Below are 16,455 nucleotides of genomic sequence, written 5' to 3' on the forward strand. Positions count from 1 at the left end.
GGCCCGGGAGCCGGCCACCGCGACATCTCCCAAAACTAACAGCAAGGCCCGGGCGCCGAGTAGTCATCCCCATCCCCTGGGCGCGTCACTGTCTTACAGTTTTTTTTTTTTTTTAATAAGTAGTTACCGTATTTTTCAGACTATAAGACACATTTTCCTCCAAAATTTTGGAGGAAAGTGGGGGGTTGCGTCTTATAGTCCACTATACATAAATACTGTGGCTGTGGGTGGTGTGGGATGTGGGGGAAGCGACAGTGGTGGAGTAGCGGTGCTACTACATGGGCGTGAGAAGCAATGAATATTAATTTTTTTTAATAACTGGCACACTGTGCTCTCAGCTCGGCTCCTGGTATGTATGGCACCCTTCATCCCTGTATGTATGGCCCCCCATATCCCGCTATGTATGGCATCCTCCATCCCTGTATGTATGGCCACCCTCATCCAGGTATGCTTGGCACCCCCCGATCCCTGATCCCCGTCACACTGCACAGAAAAAAAATAAACTTTCACACTCACCTACTCTTTCCTCCAGCGCTGTGTCCAGCTCTGTGCGGGAATAGTCACTGCTCCCCACGCTGGGACTGCGTGCGTGGGGAGCAGTGACCATTCATTCTGATTAATAGCGCGCACTCTGTAGTCGCAGCGCGACTCCTGCTGCGCTTGGCTTTCAGTGTGCCCGCTATTAAAGGCCATGAATATATATCACTTCCATGGGTATGACTATTCCGGCACAGAACTGAACAAAGCGCTGGAGGAGAGAGGAGTTGAGTATGATTGTTTATTTTTTTTCTATGCTGCATGACGGGGATCAGGGGGTACCATACATTCAAGGATGAGGGGGGCCATACATACAGGGATGAGGCATGAGGAGGGTCATACATACAGGGATGAAGCATGAGGCGGGCCATACATACAGGGATGAGGCATGAGGGGGGGCCATACATACAGGGATGAGGCATGAGGGGGGCCTTACATACAGGGATGATGCATGAGGGGGGCCATACATACAGGGATGAATAGTGCCATACATACCAGGAAGAGGCATGAAGGTGCCACACATACCAGGATGGGTGTGAGGGGGGGCATATATAACAGCATGAATGCTGCCATACATACCAGAAAGAGGGGGCCATGCATATCAGGATGGGGGATTGGGGTGCCATGCATACCAGGATGGGATGGTGGATTGGGGTGCCATGCATATCAGGATGGGGATGGGGGCCATATATACCAGGATGGGGGATATTAAGAGAATTGGGGGCCATTTTTTTGCTCTATTTTCCTCCTCTGAAGCCTCGGTGCGTCTTATGGTCCAGTGTGTCTTATAGTCAGAAAAATGTGGGTTTTTTTTGTTACCATATTTTGAGAGCTGTAAATTTTTTATTTTTTGGTTAACAGAGCTGTATGAGAGCTTATTTTTTGCGGGACGAGTTGCAGATTTTTTTGGTACCATTTTGGGGCACATAGTAGTTTTTGATTGCTTTTTATTTAGATTTTTCAGACACAGAATGAACAAAAACCAGCAATTCAGTTATTGTTTTTATTTTCATCTTGCCGTAAAAGTGATTAGACCGATTTGTCCGTTGCGTCGGTACAATTACAGCGATACTATATTTATTTTTTTTATGCTGTTATTTTTGTAGACTAAAACCATTTTTTTACTAAAAATAAATTGATTTTGCATCTTCATATTCTGAGAGCTGTAACTTTTTTAATTTATTGCTGAATGAGCCATATTTGACTTGTTTTTTTGTAGGACGGTTTGATGTTTTTATTTGTATAATTTCTTTTTCTGTATGACATTTTGATCGCTTTTTATTTACTTTTTTGTGAGTCAGTATAAAAAGCTTCATTTTTGGCGTGTTCTTTTATTTTATTTTTTGTACCCATTTTCCAAACAGACTAAATAATGTGACCGTTTTATAGAGCGGGTCGTTCCGGACGCGGCGATACTAATTATGTGTACTTTTTTTTGTTTATTTTTGTTTTAGCACAAACGTTGCATTTTGATCGGCGAAACGATTGTTAGTGATTTGTGTGCACTTTTTGTGTGTTCTTTTCTTTTTTTTTTTTTTTTTTACACATTTTAATATACTTTTTTTAAATTTTTCACTAAGTCCCTTTGTGGGACATGTACATTGCTCAAAAAATAAATATTTTGTTCTGTACAAAGTTGAATGTTCTGACAACAAAAATCATCAATGGAAATCAAATTTATTAACCAATGGGGGCCTGGATTTGAAGTCACCCCCAAAATTAAAATGGAAAAACATACTACAGGCTGATCCAACTTTGATGTAATGTCCTTAAAACAAGTCAAAATGAGGCTCAGTATTGTGTGTGGCCTCCACGTGCCTGTATGACCTCCCTACAACGCCTGGTCATGCTTCTGATGAGGTTGCGAAATGGTCTCCTGTGGGATCTCCTCCCAGACCTGGACCAAAGCATCCGCCAACTCCTGGACAGTCTGTGGTGCAACGTGACGTTGGTGGATGGAGCGAGACAGATCCCAGATGTCCCAGATGTGCTCAATCGGATTCAGGTCTGGGGAACGGTCGGGCCAGTCCATAGCTTCAATGTCTTCATCTTGCAGGAACTGATGACACACTCCAGCCACATGAGGTCTGGCATTGTCCTGCATTAGGAGGAACCCAGGGCCAACCGCACCAGCATATGGTCTCACAAGGGGTCTGAGAATCTCATCTCGGTACCTAATGGCAGTCAGGCTACCTCTGGTGAGCACATGGAGGAATGTGCGGCCCTCCAAAGAAATGCCACCCCACACCATTACTGACCCACTGCCAAAAACCGGTCATGCTGAAGGATGTTGCAGACAGCAGATCGCTCTCCATGGCGTCTCCAGACTCACTCACGTCTGTCACATGTGCTCAGTGTGAACCTGCTTTCATCTGTGAAGAGCACAGGGCGCCAGTGGCGACTTTGCCAATCCTGGTGTTCTGTGGCAAATACAAAGCGTCCTGCACGGTATGGGGCTGTGAACACAACCCCCATCTGTGGACGTTGGGCCCTCATACCAGCCTCATGGAGTCGGTTTCTAACCGATTGTGCAGACACATGCACATTTGTGGCCTGCTGGAGGTCATTTTGCAGGGCTCTGGCAGTGCTCCTCCTGTTCCTCCTTGCACAAAGGTGGAGGTAGCGGTCTTGCTGCTGGGTTGTTGCCCTCCTACAGCCTCCTCTACGTCTTTTGGTGTACTGGCCTGTCTCCTGGTAGCGCCTCCAGCCTCTTGACACTAAGCTGACAGTCACAACAAACCTTCTTGCCACAGCTCGCATTGATGTGCCATCCTGGAGGCCCCGGCCCGAGACGCCGGCCTCGGCCACAGGCCCCGGCCCGAGACGCCGGCCTCGGCCACAGGCCCCGGCCCGAGACGCCGGCCTCGGCCACAGGCCCCGTCCCGAGACGCCGGCCTCGGCCACAGGCCCCGGCCCGAGACGCCGGCCTCGGCCACAGGCCCCGGCCCGAGATGCCGGCCTCGGCCACAGGCCCCGGCCCGAGATGCCGGCCTCGGCCACAGGCCCCTGCCCGAGATGCCGGCCTCGGCCACAGGCCCCGGCCCGAGACGCCGACCCCGACCCGAGGCCCGAGACCCCGGCCCTGACCAGAGGCCCCGGCCCGAGACACCAGCCCCAACCAGAGGCCCCGGCCCGAGACGCCGACCTCGGCCAGAGGCCCCGGCCCAGGAATCGGCCAGGCTAAGGGCCTCAGTCCGAAAAATACTTTATTTCTCTAAGAAAATTATTGCAATTTCAAGAGTGCCCACACTATCGGCCATGACTGTATGTGCACACGGTGCTTTTTTTTTGCAGTTTTTTTTTTAAATGTAAAATGCAGTGTTAGCAGGAAAAATGCTCTTTACATGCTTTTTGATGTGTTTTTCAAGCTGCTGTTTGATGCTTTTTCATGCAGTATTTATGCATTCAATTGATTTGTGTAAAAAAACACAGCAAAGTTGCTGAGTTAACATGCTGTGGCTTTAAAAAAAACAACTGCAGCTCAAAAAACGCAAGGTAAAAATATGCATCAGGTGAATGAGATTTTGCAAATTAGATTTTTTTTCCTGTAAAAGTCCCCCCCCCCCCCGCACAAAAAAATGCAACAAAATCACTGTGTGAGAACATAGAAACCCTTAATAGCATTGGATAATGAATTTTTGCAAGGTCATGGTGATGTAATAGTGAGCACTGCCTTTTACCAAGGTGCCTGTGCTGATTTTACGCTTAATTTATGCCTTTAACCTGCTCTCTAAGTAGTGTTACAAAAGGGCAGATTGCTTGTGGTATTTTAGTTAATACTAGAAGTAGCGGATGAATGTCACAAAGTAGAACCCAAAGATATGGTAATAATCACATGCATGCTTTTCTTAAACCCGTAATAAACCATGTAAATATCTCAATTTATTACTTAGAGGGGTTGTCTGGGCTTAAACTCCAATTCTGCAGTTGCTCTGTTACTATAAACTTGTAAATCTTCAAATAATGTACACTGCGCGTTGTGAGGATTGTCTGGTGCCGGGAGCGGGCGGTCATGTGACTGCAATTTTGCGAGTTGCATACTTCCAGGCCACATTCTGACTAGTGTTTCTGCCCCCGCTGAATACACTTGGATTGAATGAGGCCGCGTCCATCTAGTCTGCATGTGTCCACGTGCATGTAAACCACAGCGTTGGCACAAGAAAATCCTCAGAGCGAGCAGTGGGCGCAATGAGGATTCACTAGTCTGCGGTCACATAGGGTGTAATATCGGAGTTGGAAACATCCTTTTTACTGCAGGTTGACATAAAACTGCCATGCTGAATTTTATTTAAAGGGTTCTGTTCACATTCAGTCTTTAGGAGACAACCACTCCTCTGCCTCATGGCTATCTGCAGCGACATTATTGTGCCCTTGACGTGAACTGTGCACTTTCCAATGCTGCAAACCCAGACAGCTGTGACTCTTCTTCATCGGAGGAATGGAGTGGCACTGAACCTGGCCGGATCCAACTTCAGAGCGGCACTTGAAATCACTATAGCAAAGAGCTTGCAAGCACTGCACTGCACTTCTTGCTTAGGAAACCAGCCACCGCTGATAGGATGCAGAGGTGGCAGGTAACATAGGCATTGAGTAATACATGATCAAATTAATACTGCCTCCATTTGTGAGAAAAGAAGATTCTGAAGAAATATATTGTTAAATTGCGTGAACTTAAAAGCATTTTGCAATTTTACCTACTTATGATGTTTAAAGTAACCTTTATTTTAATAGTGCCATGAATATGCTAACATGGTATTGTGTCCTGGAGGCACCATGGTGAGATGTGTACCTTTTAAAACATCGGTTTAGCCAGATGAATAGCTTGAAAATCCTAGGCCACAATGCAAAATAGGTGTCACCACCTGTGATGTGACATTTATAATACTGGTTTCATCTTATGTAATGCAGGGCCGCCTCAGGTTCTCATGTGTCTGCTCCCTTTTGCTATTTCCCCAGCTTACATGCTAATTGAATATTTATCTTTTTATTACCACGTTTTTAATGAGTTTTTTGTATCTCTTAATAGGTCACTTCATCTGGCCTTCCCTTAGACCTTCAGAGCTTGGAACCGTTGGTGATACCCCAGTCTTCCCCTACTCGTGGGCGATCTCCTGATGTGATATCAAGCGCTTCCACCGTCATATCCCAAGATATTCCAGAAATTGCCTCTGAAACACTGCAACGAAGTTGTCCTTCATCTTTATCTGTCAAAGTAGCCCAAGAAGAGAATTGTGCATCCAATCAAGCACCAAGCATGAGCTCTGCTGCATCTGCTCTACAGCTTTTATCAACACGTAGCCGTAATGCATCGGAGCTGGCACTTCGCCCATTGGACTATCCCTGTTCCATTTCTGATAGTGAGTTAATCAGTGCTCAGTGTATAGAAAATGCCAAGCTTACTGATAATATGGAAGAAGATATTTCTCAACCGTGGCCAGCAGCTCCTGATATAACACGAGAAACCAAAAATAATTTAATGGAAAGGTATTTCTTACATGAAAATTGTCATTTTTGTTTTTGTGTATACGCTATTACGCCAAAAAGTATGTTGATATCCTTCCTAATTATTGAGCTCAGGTAATTCATCTTTACTGATTGCATACAGTTACAGAAAATTAAGCACACATCAATGCAGTCTCCATAGACAAATTGTAATATGGGCTATACCCACAAATGACTTAAAGTCCACTAGCTGTTCAGCAATTTCTTAATTAAGTAGCACTTCTTATAAAATAAATATAACATCTACTCTGCTCCTGTACCAGCACTGTTCCATGCCATGGCTTGCTTGAAATTTTCATGTAAGCCTTGAAGCCAATCAGTGGTCGCTATTAGGCTGCTGCCCTCTCAGTACTTACGTTTGCTCGAGGTTCAAACTAAGGAGTTGAGCGTGCAAAAGCCCAATAGTGGCCACTGTACATCTGCTGGGCTAACATGACAAAACAGTGCCACGCCAGCTCAGAGAGATTCAGTGCGGGTACAGGAGGTGATTATAATGTTGTTTTTATTTATAAGGGTAGAGTCTATTTTATTTTGAAAAAAAGGGTGTCCTGACATTTCACAAAACCTTCAAGATGTGGCATTGTCATAGAACGGAATGCCACTTTTTCCCCTTCTCCTGTGACAGCACCTCCTGTGAGAGGGGATCCACCCATCAAGGACAGGAAACCCAATGACTAAAAGGGCAGCACCTCTCCCCCTCATCAGTTGGTTTCCTGTCCTTGAGCGAACCTTAACCGGTTCCTGACTCCCCACTGTAGAAAAACATCGGTGCTTGCAGGACTCTGTGCAGTGCCAATGTTTATCAACGGTCGGTGGTCTCGCAGTGCTAAGGACCCCCAGGCTCCTGTAAGTGCTGGGATTTCGGTGCAGAACGACAGCTCTGACAGGTGACATGATTGGCACCTGATTGGATCAGGTCCCAATGCTGTTAACCCGTTCCAAGCTTCTAGATGTCGCGATCAATAGCGATCGCAGCATTTAGAAGACAGTGAGAGAAAGAGCTGTCGTCCGCTCACCTCTCCGACGCCCCCCGTGATGTTTTCTGTTATCATTGCAGCCGGAGGTCACATGATCACCTCCAGATCTGCCATGTACGGTGGCCTGTTAGGCTCAGCCAGATGCTGAGTTTAACAGGAGATCTGCCAGTGTAAAACTGACAGGTCTCATGCAATGCAATACATGTCTGTTGCATTGCATGAGACCAGTGATCATAAAAATAAAAATGTAAGTCTCATACAGGGACTAAGTAAAAAAAAACAAAAAGTTATAACTTTTTTTAATGCTATTAAAAAAAAAAAAAAAAAAAAAAGTAAAAAATAAAAAAAAATAAAACCAATAAATACAGATTTGGTATTGCTGCATCCAGAAAAACCTGATCTATAAAACTGTCATACTAGTTAACCACTACTGTGCATACCGTAAAAAAAAAAAAAAAACGCAAAAAATTGCTTTTTCATCATACCACCAAACAAAAAGTGGAATATAATGCGATCAAAAAGTCAAATGGAAATAAAAATGGTATAGCTGGAAACGTCATCTTGTTCCGCAATAAAAATAAGCTGCCATGCAGCTCCGTCAGTGGAAAAAAAATTAGTAATAGCTCTCAGAACAAAGCGATGCAAAACAATTATTATTTGTTTTAAAAAATAGTTTTTTTGTGTAAAAGCGGCAGACCATAGCAAAAACAATATACCGTATTTTTCAGACTATAAGGCGCCCTTTTTCCCTCCAAAACTTTGGAGGAAAATGGGGGGTGTGTCTTATAGTCCGAATGTTGGGGGGGAGGGATGGAGATAGATATACAGTACAGACCAAAAGTTTGGACACACCTTCTCATTTAAAGATTTTTCTGTATTTTCATGACTATGAAAATTGTACATTCACACTGAAGGCATCAAAACTATGAATTAACACATGTCGAATTATATACCTAACAAAAAAAAGTGTGAAACAACTGAAAATATGTCTTATATTCTAGGTTCTTCCAAGTATCCACCTTTTGCTTTGATGACTGCTTTGCACACTCTTGGCATTCTCTTGATGTGCTTCAAGAGGTAGTCACCGGAAATGGTTTTCACTTCACAGGTGTGCCCTGTCAGGTTTAATAAGTGGGATTTCTTGCCTTATAAATGGGGTTGGGACCATCAGTAGTGTTGTGCAGAATTCAGGTGGATACACAGCTGATAGTCCTACTGAATAGACTGTTAGCTGCTTTTTTCTTGCCATAATACAAATTCTAAGTAAAGAAAAACGAGTGGCCATCATTACTTTAAGAAATGAAGGTTAGTCAGTCCGAAAAATTGGGCAAACTTTGAAAGTGTCCCCAAGTGCAGTTGCAAAAAACCATCAAGCACTACAAAGAAACTGGCTCATATGAGGACCGCCCCAGGAAAAGAAGACCAAGAGTCACCTCTGCTTCTGAGGATAAGTTTATCCAAGTCACCAGCCTCAGAAATCGAAGGTTAACAGCAGCTCAGATTAGAGACCAGGTCAATGCCACACAGAGTTCTAGCAGCAGACACATCTCTACAACAACTGTTAAGAGGAGACTTTGTGCAGCAGGCCTTCATGGTAAAATAGCTGCTAGGAAACTACTGCTAAGGACAGGCAACAAGCAGAAGAGATAATTTTGGGCTAAAGAACACAAGGAATGGACATTAGACCAGTGGAAATCTGTGCTTTGGTCTGATGAGTCCAAATTTGAGATCTTTGGTTCCAACCACCGTGTCTTTGTGCGACGCAGAAAAGGTGAACGGATGGACTCTACATGCCTGGTTCCCACCGTGAAGAATGGAGAAGGAGGTGTGATGGTGTGGGGGTGCTTTTCTGGTGACATTGTTGGGGATTTATTCAAAATTGAAGGCATACTGAACCAGCATGGCTACCACAGAATCTTGCAGCGGCATGCTTTCCATCCGGTTTGCTTTTAGTTGGACCATCATTTATTTTTCAACAGGACAATGACCCCAAACACACCTCCAGGCTGTGTAAGGGCTATTTGATCAAGAAGGAGAGTAATGGGGTGCTACGCCAGATGACCTGACCTCCACAGTCACCGGACCTGAACCCAATCGAGATGGTTTGGGGTGAGCTGGACCACAGAGTGAAGGCAAAAGGGCCAACAAGTGCTAAGCATCTCTGGGAACTCCTTCAAGATTGCTGGAAGACCATTTCCGGTGACTACCTCTGGAAGCTCATCAAAAGAATGCCATGAGTGTGCAAAGCAGTCATCAAAGCAAAAGGTGGCTACTTTGAAGAACCTAGAATATAAGACACATTTTCAGTTGTTTCACACTTTTTTGTTAAGTATATAATTCCACATGTGTTAATTCATAGTGTTGATGCCTTCAGTGTGAATGTACAATTTTCAGAATCATGAAAATACAGAAAAATCTTTAAATGAGAAGGTGTGTCCAAACTTTTGGTCTGTACTGTATATATATATATATAGTGTGGAGGAGTGGGGCACAGGAGGCAGCAGCCACCCGCTGCAGCCTACACTGGCCCCGCTGTTAAAGAAAATGAATATTCACTGCTCCCCACGCCCTTTTGGGCATGTGGAGCAGTGAATATTCATGCTCCTTAATAGCCGCACACAGTGTAGCCACACTGCAGCTCCTGCTGCTGCCGGAATCACCTGTGCCCGCTGTTAAAGGGCATAAATATTCAACCTCTGAAAAGGTGAATATTCATGACCTTTAATAAGCGGGCACACGAGATAGCCCGGCAGGAGCAGGAGCCGCAGCGCGGCTACACTGTGTGTCGGCTATGAAGGAGAGTGAAGTCACTACTCCCGGCCCACAGAGTCCTGGCGTGGGGAGCAGTGACTTCCGGCAGCTGATCTCTCCTTGTGAGCCGCGCGTGGCAGTGACGTCATGCGCGGCTCACATGGAGAGATCAGTACTGGCAGACAGGACACAGCGCTGAAGGAGAGAAGAAAGGTGAGTAGGAGTGTTTATTTATTTTTTTTTTATGTGCAGCTTGATGGGGATTAGGGGGACCATGCATACTAGGATAAGGATGAGGGGGCCATGCATACCAGGACAGGGATTAGGGGTGCCATGCATACCAGGATAGGGATGAGGGGTGCCATGCATACCAGGACAGGGATGAGGGATGCCATGCATACCAGGATGGGGATTACTGTGCCATGCATACCAGGATTAGGGATGAGGGGTGCCATGCATACCAGGATTGGGGATGAGGGGTGCCATGCATACCAAGATATGGATGAGGGGTGCCATGCATACCAGGATTGGGGGTGAGGGGTGCCATGCATACCAGGATGGGGATGAGGGGTGCCATGCATACCAGGATGGGGACGAGGGGTGCCATGCATTCCAGGATAGGCATGAGGAGTGCCATGCATACCAGGATAGGGATGAGGAGTGCCATGCATACCAGGATAGGGATGAGGGGTGCCATGCATACCAGGATTGGGGATGAGGGGTGCCATGCATACCAGGATTGGGGATGAGGGGTGCCATGCATACCAGGATTGGGGATGAGAGGTGCCATGCATACCGGGATAAGGATGAGGGGTACCATGCATACCAGGATAAGGATGAGGGGTGCCGTGCATACTAGGATTGGGGATGAGGGGTGCCATGCATACCAGGATAAGGATGAGGGGTGCCATGCATACCAGGATAGAGGGGTGCCAGGCGTACCAGGGTGGGGATGGGGACCACGTATAAAAGGAAGGGGTGGCATATATACCAGGATGGGGGATATTGTCAGAATTGGGGGACATTACCCCTATACCAGTGTCAGCAGAAGACCCCCTCCCCCTTAAAAGTGCATCATGACCACAATTTTTGCTTAAATTTTTTTATTTTTATTTTTATTTTCCTCCTCTAAAACCTAGGTGCGTCTTATGGTCCGGTGCCTCTTATAGTCCGAAAAATACGGTAAATGTGGTATCGCTACAATCATACTGACTCGAAGAATAAAGCTGTCTTTTCATTTTTACCACACGCGGAACGGCATAAATAAACCTCAAAAAAACAATTCCTGTTTTTTGTTCATTCTGCCTCCCAAAAATCGGAATAAAAAGTGATAAAAAAGTCACATGACCTAAAATGGTACCAATAAAACGTCTACTCGTCTCGTAAAAGACAAGCTCTCACATGACTGTCGAGATATTGAAATATTATAGCTCTCAATATATGGCAATACAAAAGCAAATTTTTGCAATAAAAGCGTCTTTTAGTGTGTGACAGCTGCCAAACATAAAAACCTGCTATAATTCTGGTCTCGCTCTAATCAAACTGACCTAAAGAATAAAGCCCTCTAATCAGTTATACCGCACGAGGAACGGCGTAGAAAATAAATAAAACCAATTCTTGACCTGCTGTTGATTTCTTATTCTCCCTCCCAAAGATCGCAGTAAGGCTCGGTGCACATTTATCCTGCGCTTTGTGCGAAGCGCTTACTCCTGGGGTTTCCGTGTAAACCTCTGAAATATGGGATTCAGGCGGAAGATTCGCTATAATGAGGCAGATAGAGGCACTGTGGACCCCATCTGACCTGTGATTCGGCGGTGTCTGTCTTTATAGGCGTGCATAAAAGTGCGGTCCGCCAAAGATTTGCGCACTTCTGAAAAGGCCAACGCCGAACAGAGGCCAGATGGAGTTCAGACTAACTCTGCTGCCTTGTTATAGTGGATGGAACCCTTGGGGGTTTTATCTGAATCATGTCACTCGAAGATTTAGATGGAAACACAGATTTCAGCAGCAGAAGGGAAGGAAGGGAGACACAGATCCATTACTAGTGGGTAGGCGGAGCCCCACAGGATAGTTCACCTCAGATTAGAAAAAGTGACGACCGGCCCCTCTAGCTTAGGCTCCTCCTACTCCCATGTCCTTCAGTTTAAAATTTGAGGTCGCAGAGGATAGTCGCTGCCTTTGCAGCTCCTCAGAAGAATTTTTTATTTTACATTCCTGGAGACCAGGACCCTCCGTGGACTAGAGGTCTCAGGGGGTCTCGGCTCTGCTGGGTCCCCTGACCCTCCCCTGGCGGATCTGCGTACCCCCCTAAGGATGTCCCCGCAGAAGCCTGCCGGCCCCGGGGGATACAGGGCGCTCCCTGGCGGAGACGCACACCGCTTCTGTGGGGTCCCTGCGCGCTCCGCCATGGGGGGAGCTAAGGGCCACGGCGCCACACATCCCTGGGGGTCCCTGTGGCGCTCAGCTGGGTAAGTGCTCATCAAGTTCTGAGTGCTTCAGCGGCTGCTGTAGCAGCCGCTCTTACTGTACATGCGGTGACTGCAGTTTTGTTCGTTACAGGGGATATCACCGCTGCATTCGGCGTTTGGAGATCTCTCTGCTAGCAGGGGAGCAGGAACGGGGAAGCGCGGGCTCCTCCGTTGGTGTGCGGCGGTGGGGGGCGTGGCTTCGCGCTTCTCTGCTGCCTGTCACTTATCCTCAGACAGGAAGCGCCCGGAAAGCGCGCGCTGGAGCTGTCCGGCCCCTTCTTCTTCTTCTCTTGGGTTTTGGCCGGCATCCATTACCACGTGCAGCTCCTCCTGCTCCCTGCTCCCCGCTCTCTACACCTCCCCAGAGAAGAGCAGTCGTCGCGGCTAGCTGGTGAGTCACTTCTGCCTTTTAAAGCAGAAGGTTCCGTTTGCTCACTTTTGCAGCGCAGAGCACCTTACTGCTGGCCTGTTAAGGCAGACAGGGTGTGCTATATCCGGCGCTGATATCTCCCTGCTGAGGAGGCTCTGGGACTCGCACACCTCTGTCCTTTTTAGGCAAAGGTGTATTGCGTGGTCAGCAGCATTAACCCCTTCTGAGGGGTCTGGCCTCATCAGGGCAGTTAACCTGTTCTGGAGTGCATGCTTCTGGGATCAGAGGGCACATCTCCCTAGTCTGTCAGGTTAAATTTTGCTCTGCAGGCAGCTGGGGTAGCTCTCTCCCTCTAAGGAGGAGCTTTAACCCTTCAGTGCTTGGTGATTTTTTTGTGAGGAACAGGCTGTGGTAGCAGAATCACACTTCCTCGGTTACTGTAGCTATTGTAAAGGGTTATTACCGCCTTATCCGCGATGCTCGCAACTGTGTGGGGGCATGTCGGATCAGGGACCAGGGGGCGCGGACCTCTCTCCCGGTCCGCTTCAGGATCGGTCACGCGTATCTGATACGCCGGTGTCTTCGACGGCGTCAGGTTCGACGCTGGTCGGGTGTCTCAGTGATGTTAAAGTGGAAGCGCTCACACGCTCCATTGACAGTCTGTCGGACCTCCTGGGTCATTGGGTATCAGCTAAGTACCAACCGACGTCACGAGGCAAGAAGCGCCACAGGCCTGTGGTGGCGCCGTCTCCTCCGTGCAGTGCGTCGGAGGCTTCGGAATCACCAACAGACTCTGCTGGTGAGATTTCCGATTCTGATGAAGAGGATCGGCAGGGTCACTCTGCTTCGCTTTCGGGCCGCGTGGACGCTTTTATTGGGGCTATGCGGGAAGCGTTACAGCTGTCTGAAGAGGTGACGAGGCGCCCTGGCAAGTCGGCCCGGCTGTATCAGGAGTCGCGTCAGGCTCTTTCGACGCTGCCGGCGCACGATGAACTTAACGAGGCGGTGGAGAAGGAACGCCTGTGTCCGGATAAACGCTTCCAGGGGATGCGGTTTTTTGATGCCCTGTACCCCTGCTCCACGGAGACTATCGCTAATTGGGTCCCCTCTCCTGAAGTGGACGTGCCATTGTCTCAGCTGAGCAAATCCTCTTTGCTTCCTGTTAAAGGGAAGGCGAGTCTACAGGACCCGCTGGACAGAAGGACGGAGTTAGCGGCGAAGTCCATCTACGAGGCCGCGGGTCATGGATTCCGAGCGGCCTTGGGGGCCATGTGGGCTGGTGAGGCTTCTCTGCGGTGGTTGGATCAGCTGCGGACGGCGTGGCAAGATGGGACTCTTCTGTTTCAGGTGGAAAGGCTATTCCAGCTGTTGGAAGAGGCGGCCCGATATGGCAGGGACGCAGTGCTGGACTCTACTTCGGTTCTGTCCAGGGCTCAATCATCGGTCGTCAAAGTCAGAAGAGCACTGTGGCTAAAACAGTGGACTGGAGACGCGGTATCCAAACAAGGTTTGCTGTGTCTGGCGTACAAGGGCGGTCAGCTTTTTGGTTCGGACCTCACGGAGCTAATTGCTAAGGCCAAGGCCAAGGATTCGGCTTTGCCGCAGCGGAAAGCAGCGGCTTCTACGTCTGGCAAGTCAAGTGCCGGTAGTAGTCGTCAGCCCTTTCGGCCCAGGGGACGGTTCGGTCAGCCCTCTTGGAGATCGGGTCGTCCCTCGTCTTCCGGAATGAAGACCACCCAGAAATCCCGTACACCCTGGAAACAACATTTCCGTCAGGACAAACGGGAGGTTGACAAAAAGCCCGCTAAGGCGGACTGATGCCAGGATCCCTCTCGAGGGCTCTCGGGTGAGAGGTCGTCTGCTTCAGTTCGGGTCAATTTGGGCGTCCCACGTATCGGACGCCTGGGTAACGCGGCTTATGTCAGCAGGCTATTTCATAGAGTTTCATTCTCGACGCCGGGACAGGTTTCGTCAGTCACGCATCCCGTCCGAGCCCAAGCTGGCTGCCGCACTGCTGCGGGAGGTCGACTCTCTTCTGCAGCATGGTGTGGTGGTTCCGGTTCCGCCGGAGGACCGGGGAAGGGGGTTTTACTCCAACTTTTTTGTGGTCCCCAAAAAGGAGGACAAGTTTCGCCCCATTCTGGACCTCAAGGAATTGAATGTTCATGTCCGGTCCCGGAAATTCCGTATGGAGTCTCTTCGCTCTGTCGTGGCGGCCCTGTTGCAGTACGATTTCTTGGTGTCGATCGACATCCGCGACGCCTATTTGCATGTCCCTATCGGCAGGGCTCACCAGCGCTTCCTGCGTTTCGCCATAGGTCAGGCCCATTACCAGTTTGTGGCCCTACCATTCGGGTTGGCCTCGGCACCCAGGGTTTTTACAAAAATTCTGGCGCCGCTAATGGCGCTCCTTCGAAGGCAAGGAGTTACGATTCTCCCCTACCTGGACGACCTGTTAATTGTGTCGCCCACAGCGGAGGAGGCGGTGACGGCTCGCGATCTCTCCCTTCAGCACCTGGAGGACTTCGGGTGGCTGGTCAATTGGAATAAGTCGTCATTGGAGCCTCGCAGTCAATCCTGTTCTTGGGGATGCATTTCGACACTGTACGAGCTGTGGTGTCCCTGCCTCCGGACAAACAAGCGAACCTTTGTCACCATGTCCAGGATAAGAGGTCGGCGATGGCGATGTCCCTTCGGAAGTGTATGCGCCTTCTGGGTCTGATGGTGGCGGCATTGGAAGCGGTACCATTTGCACAATTTCTTTCCCGGGGTCTCCAAAATCTTATTCTGACCCGTTGGGATCGATCGCCGGCTTCGCTAGATCGCTGTGTCGGTATCTCCCGCAGGGTGCGAGAGTTTCTTGGATGGTGGTTATATCCGGAGGCTTTAATCCCTGGGAAAATCCTTCCTCCTCCCACGGTGGTCGATCATTACCACCGATGCCAGCCTGACTTGGAACGATCTCTGGGTTCAGGGGGTCTGGTCGTCAGAGGAGTCGTCTCTGCCGATCAACACCATTCCCAACTTCTTGGCTTTTCTGCAATGTGGTTTGGCCAAGGGTCTGACGGTTGGTACCTTGCGGGGTCAGGTATCTGCACTATCCGTGCTTTTTCGAAAGGCTATTGCCTCGCGCAGGGATGTGCGTTCGTTTTTTCGCGGGGTTGCACGTCAGTTTCCGCCTCGGAGGGCGTTTGTGGCTCCTTGACGGCTCAGTCTAGTCTTGGAGGCTCTTCAGCATGGACCGTTTGAGCCTATGGATTCAGCTACGCTTTACTTGCTTTCTTGGAAGGTGGCCTTCTTGGTGGCGGTCACCTCTTTGAGAAGGGTTTCTGAGTTGGCCGCACTGTCTTGCTCGCCCCCTTTTCTGGAGTTCCTCTCGGATCGCGTGGTGCTTCGTACCCGTGGCGATTTTCTGCCTAAAGTGGTGTCGCGTTTCCACGTCAATCAGGACTTCGTGTTGCCCTCTCTCTGTCCGAATCCGAAGAATCCAAGGGAGCGAGCCTTGCACTCGTTGGATTTGGTGCGGGCTTTGAAGTTCTATCTTACTATCACGCAAGGGTTTCGGAAGTCGGACTCTCTTTTTGTGATTCCTGCTGGTCGTTGGCGTGGTCAGCGGGCTTCCAAGGATACTATAGCTCGGTGGATACGTTCGGCTATCCTGGAGGCATACCGGCTCAAGGGCGAGCCTTGTTCGGTTAAGGTTTGAGCTCATTCCACGAGCGCTGTTGGTTCGTCGTGGGCTTTTCGTCAAGGGGCCTCTGGATCTGTGTCTCCCTTCCTTCCCTTCTGCTGCTGAAAGACGAATTTTGGTAAGACCTTACCTGCAAAATCCTTTCAGCGAAGGAAGGGA

The 16,455-nt window shown here is 48.6% G+C and overlaps 1 protein-coding gene across 2 annotated transcripts in view; it reads left to right on the forward strand.

The window, feature by feature from the left end:
* The window catches only part of EDC4 (enhancer of mRNA decapping 4), a 555,140-nt gene that overhangs the window by 317,693 nt on the left and 220,992 nt on the right, over nt 1-16,455 (forward strand). For both annotated transcript variants that reach the window (XM_073657960.1, XM_073657961.1), the window contains one exon: nt 5,564-6,021. In XM_073657960.1, the coding sequence (XP_073514061.1) occupies nt 5,564-6,021 (458 nt within the window). The remainder of the gene's footprint in view (nt 1-5,563; nt 6,022-16,455) is intronic.

Source organism: Phyllobates terribilis, unplaced genomic scaffold, assembly GCF_046119375.1.
Source record: "Phyllobates terribilis strain yellow unplaced genomic scaffold, ASM4611937v1 Scaffold_13__5_contigs__length_258822181, whole genome shotgun sequence".
Classification (NCBI taxonomy): domain Eukaryota; kingdom Metazoa; phylum Chordata; class Amphibia; order Anura; family Dendrobatidae; genus Phyllobates; species Phyllobates terribilis.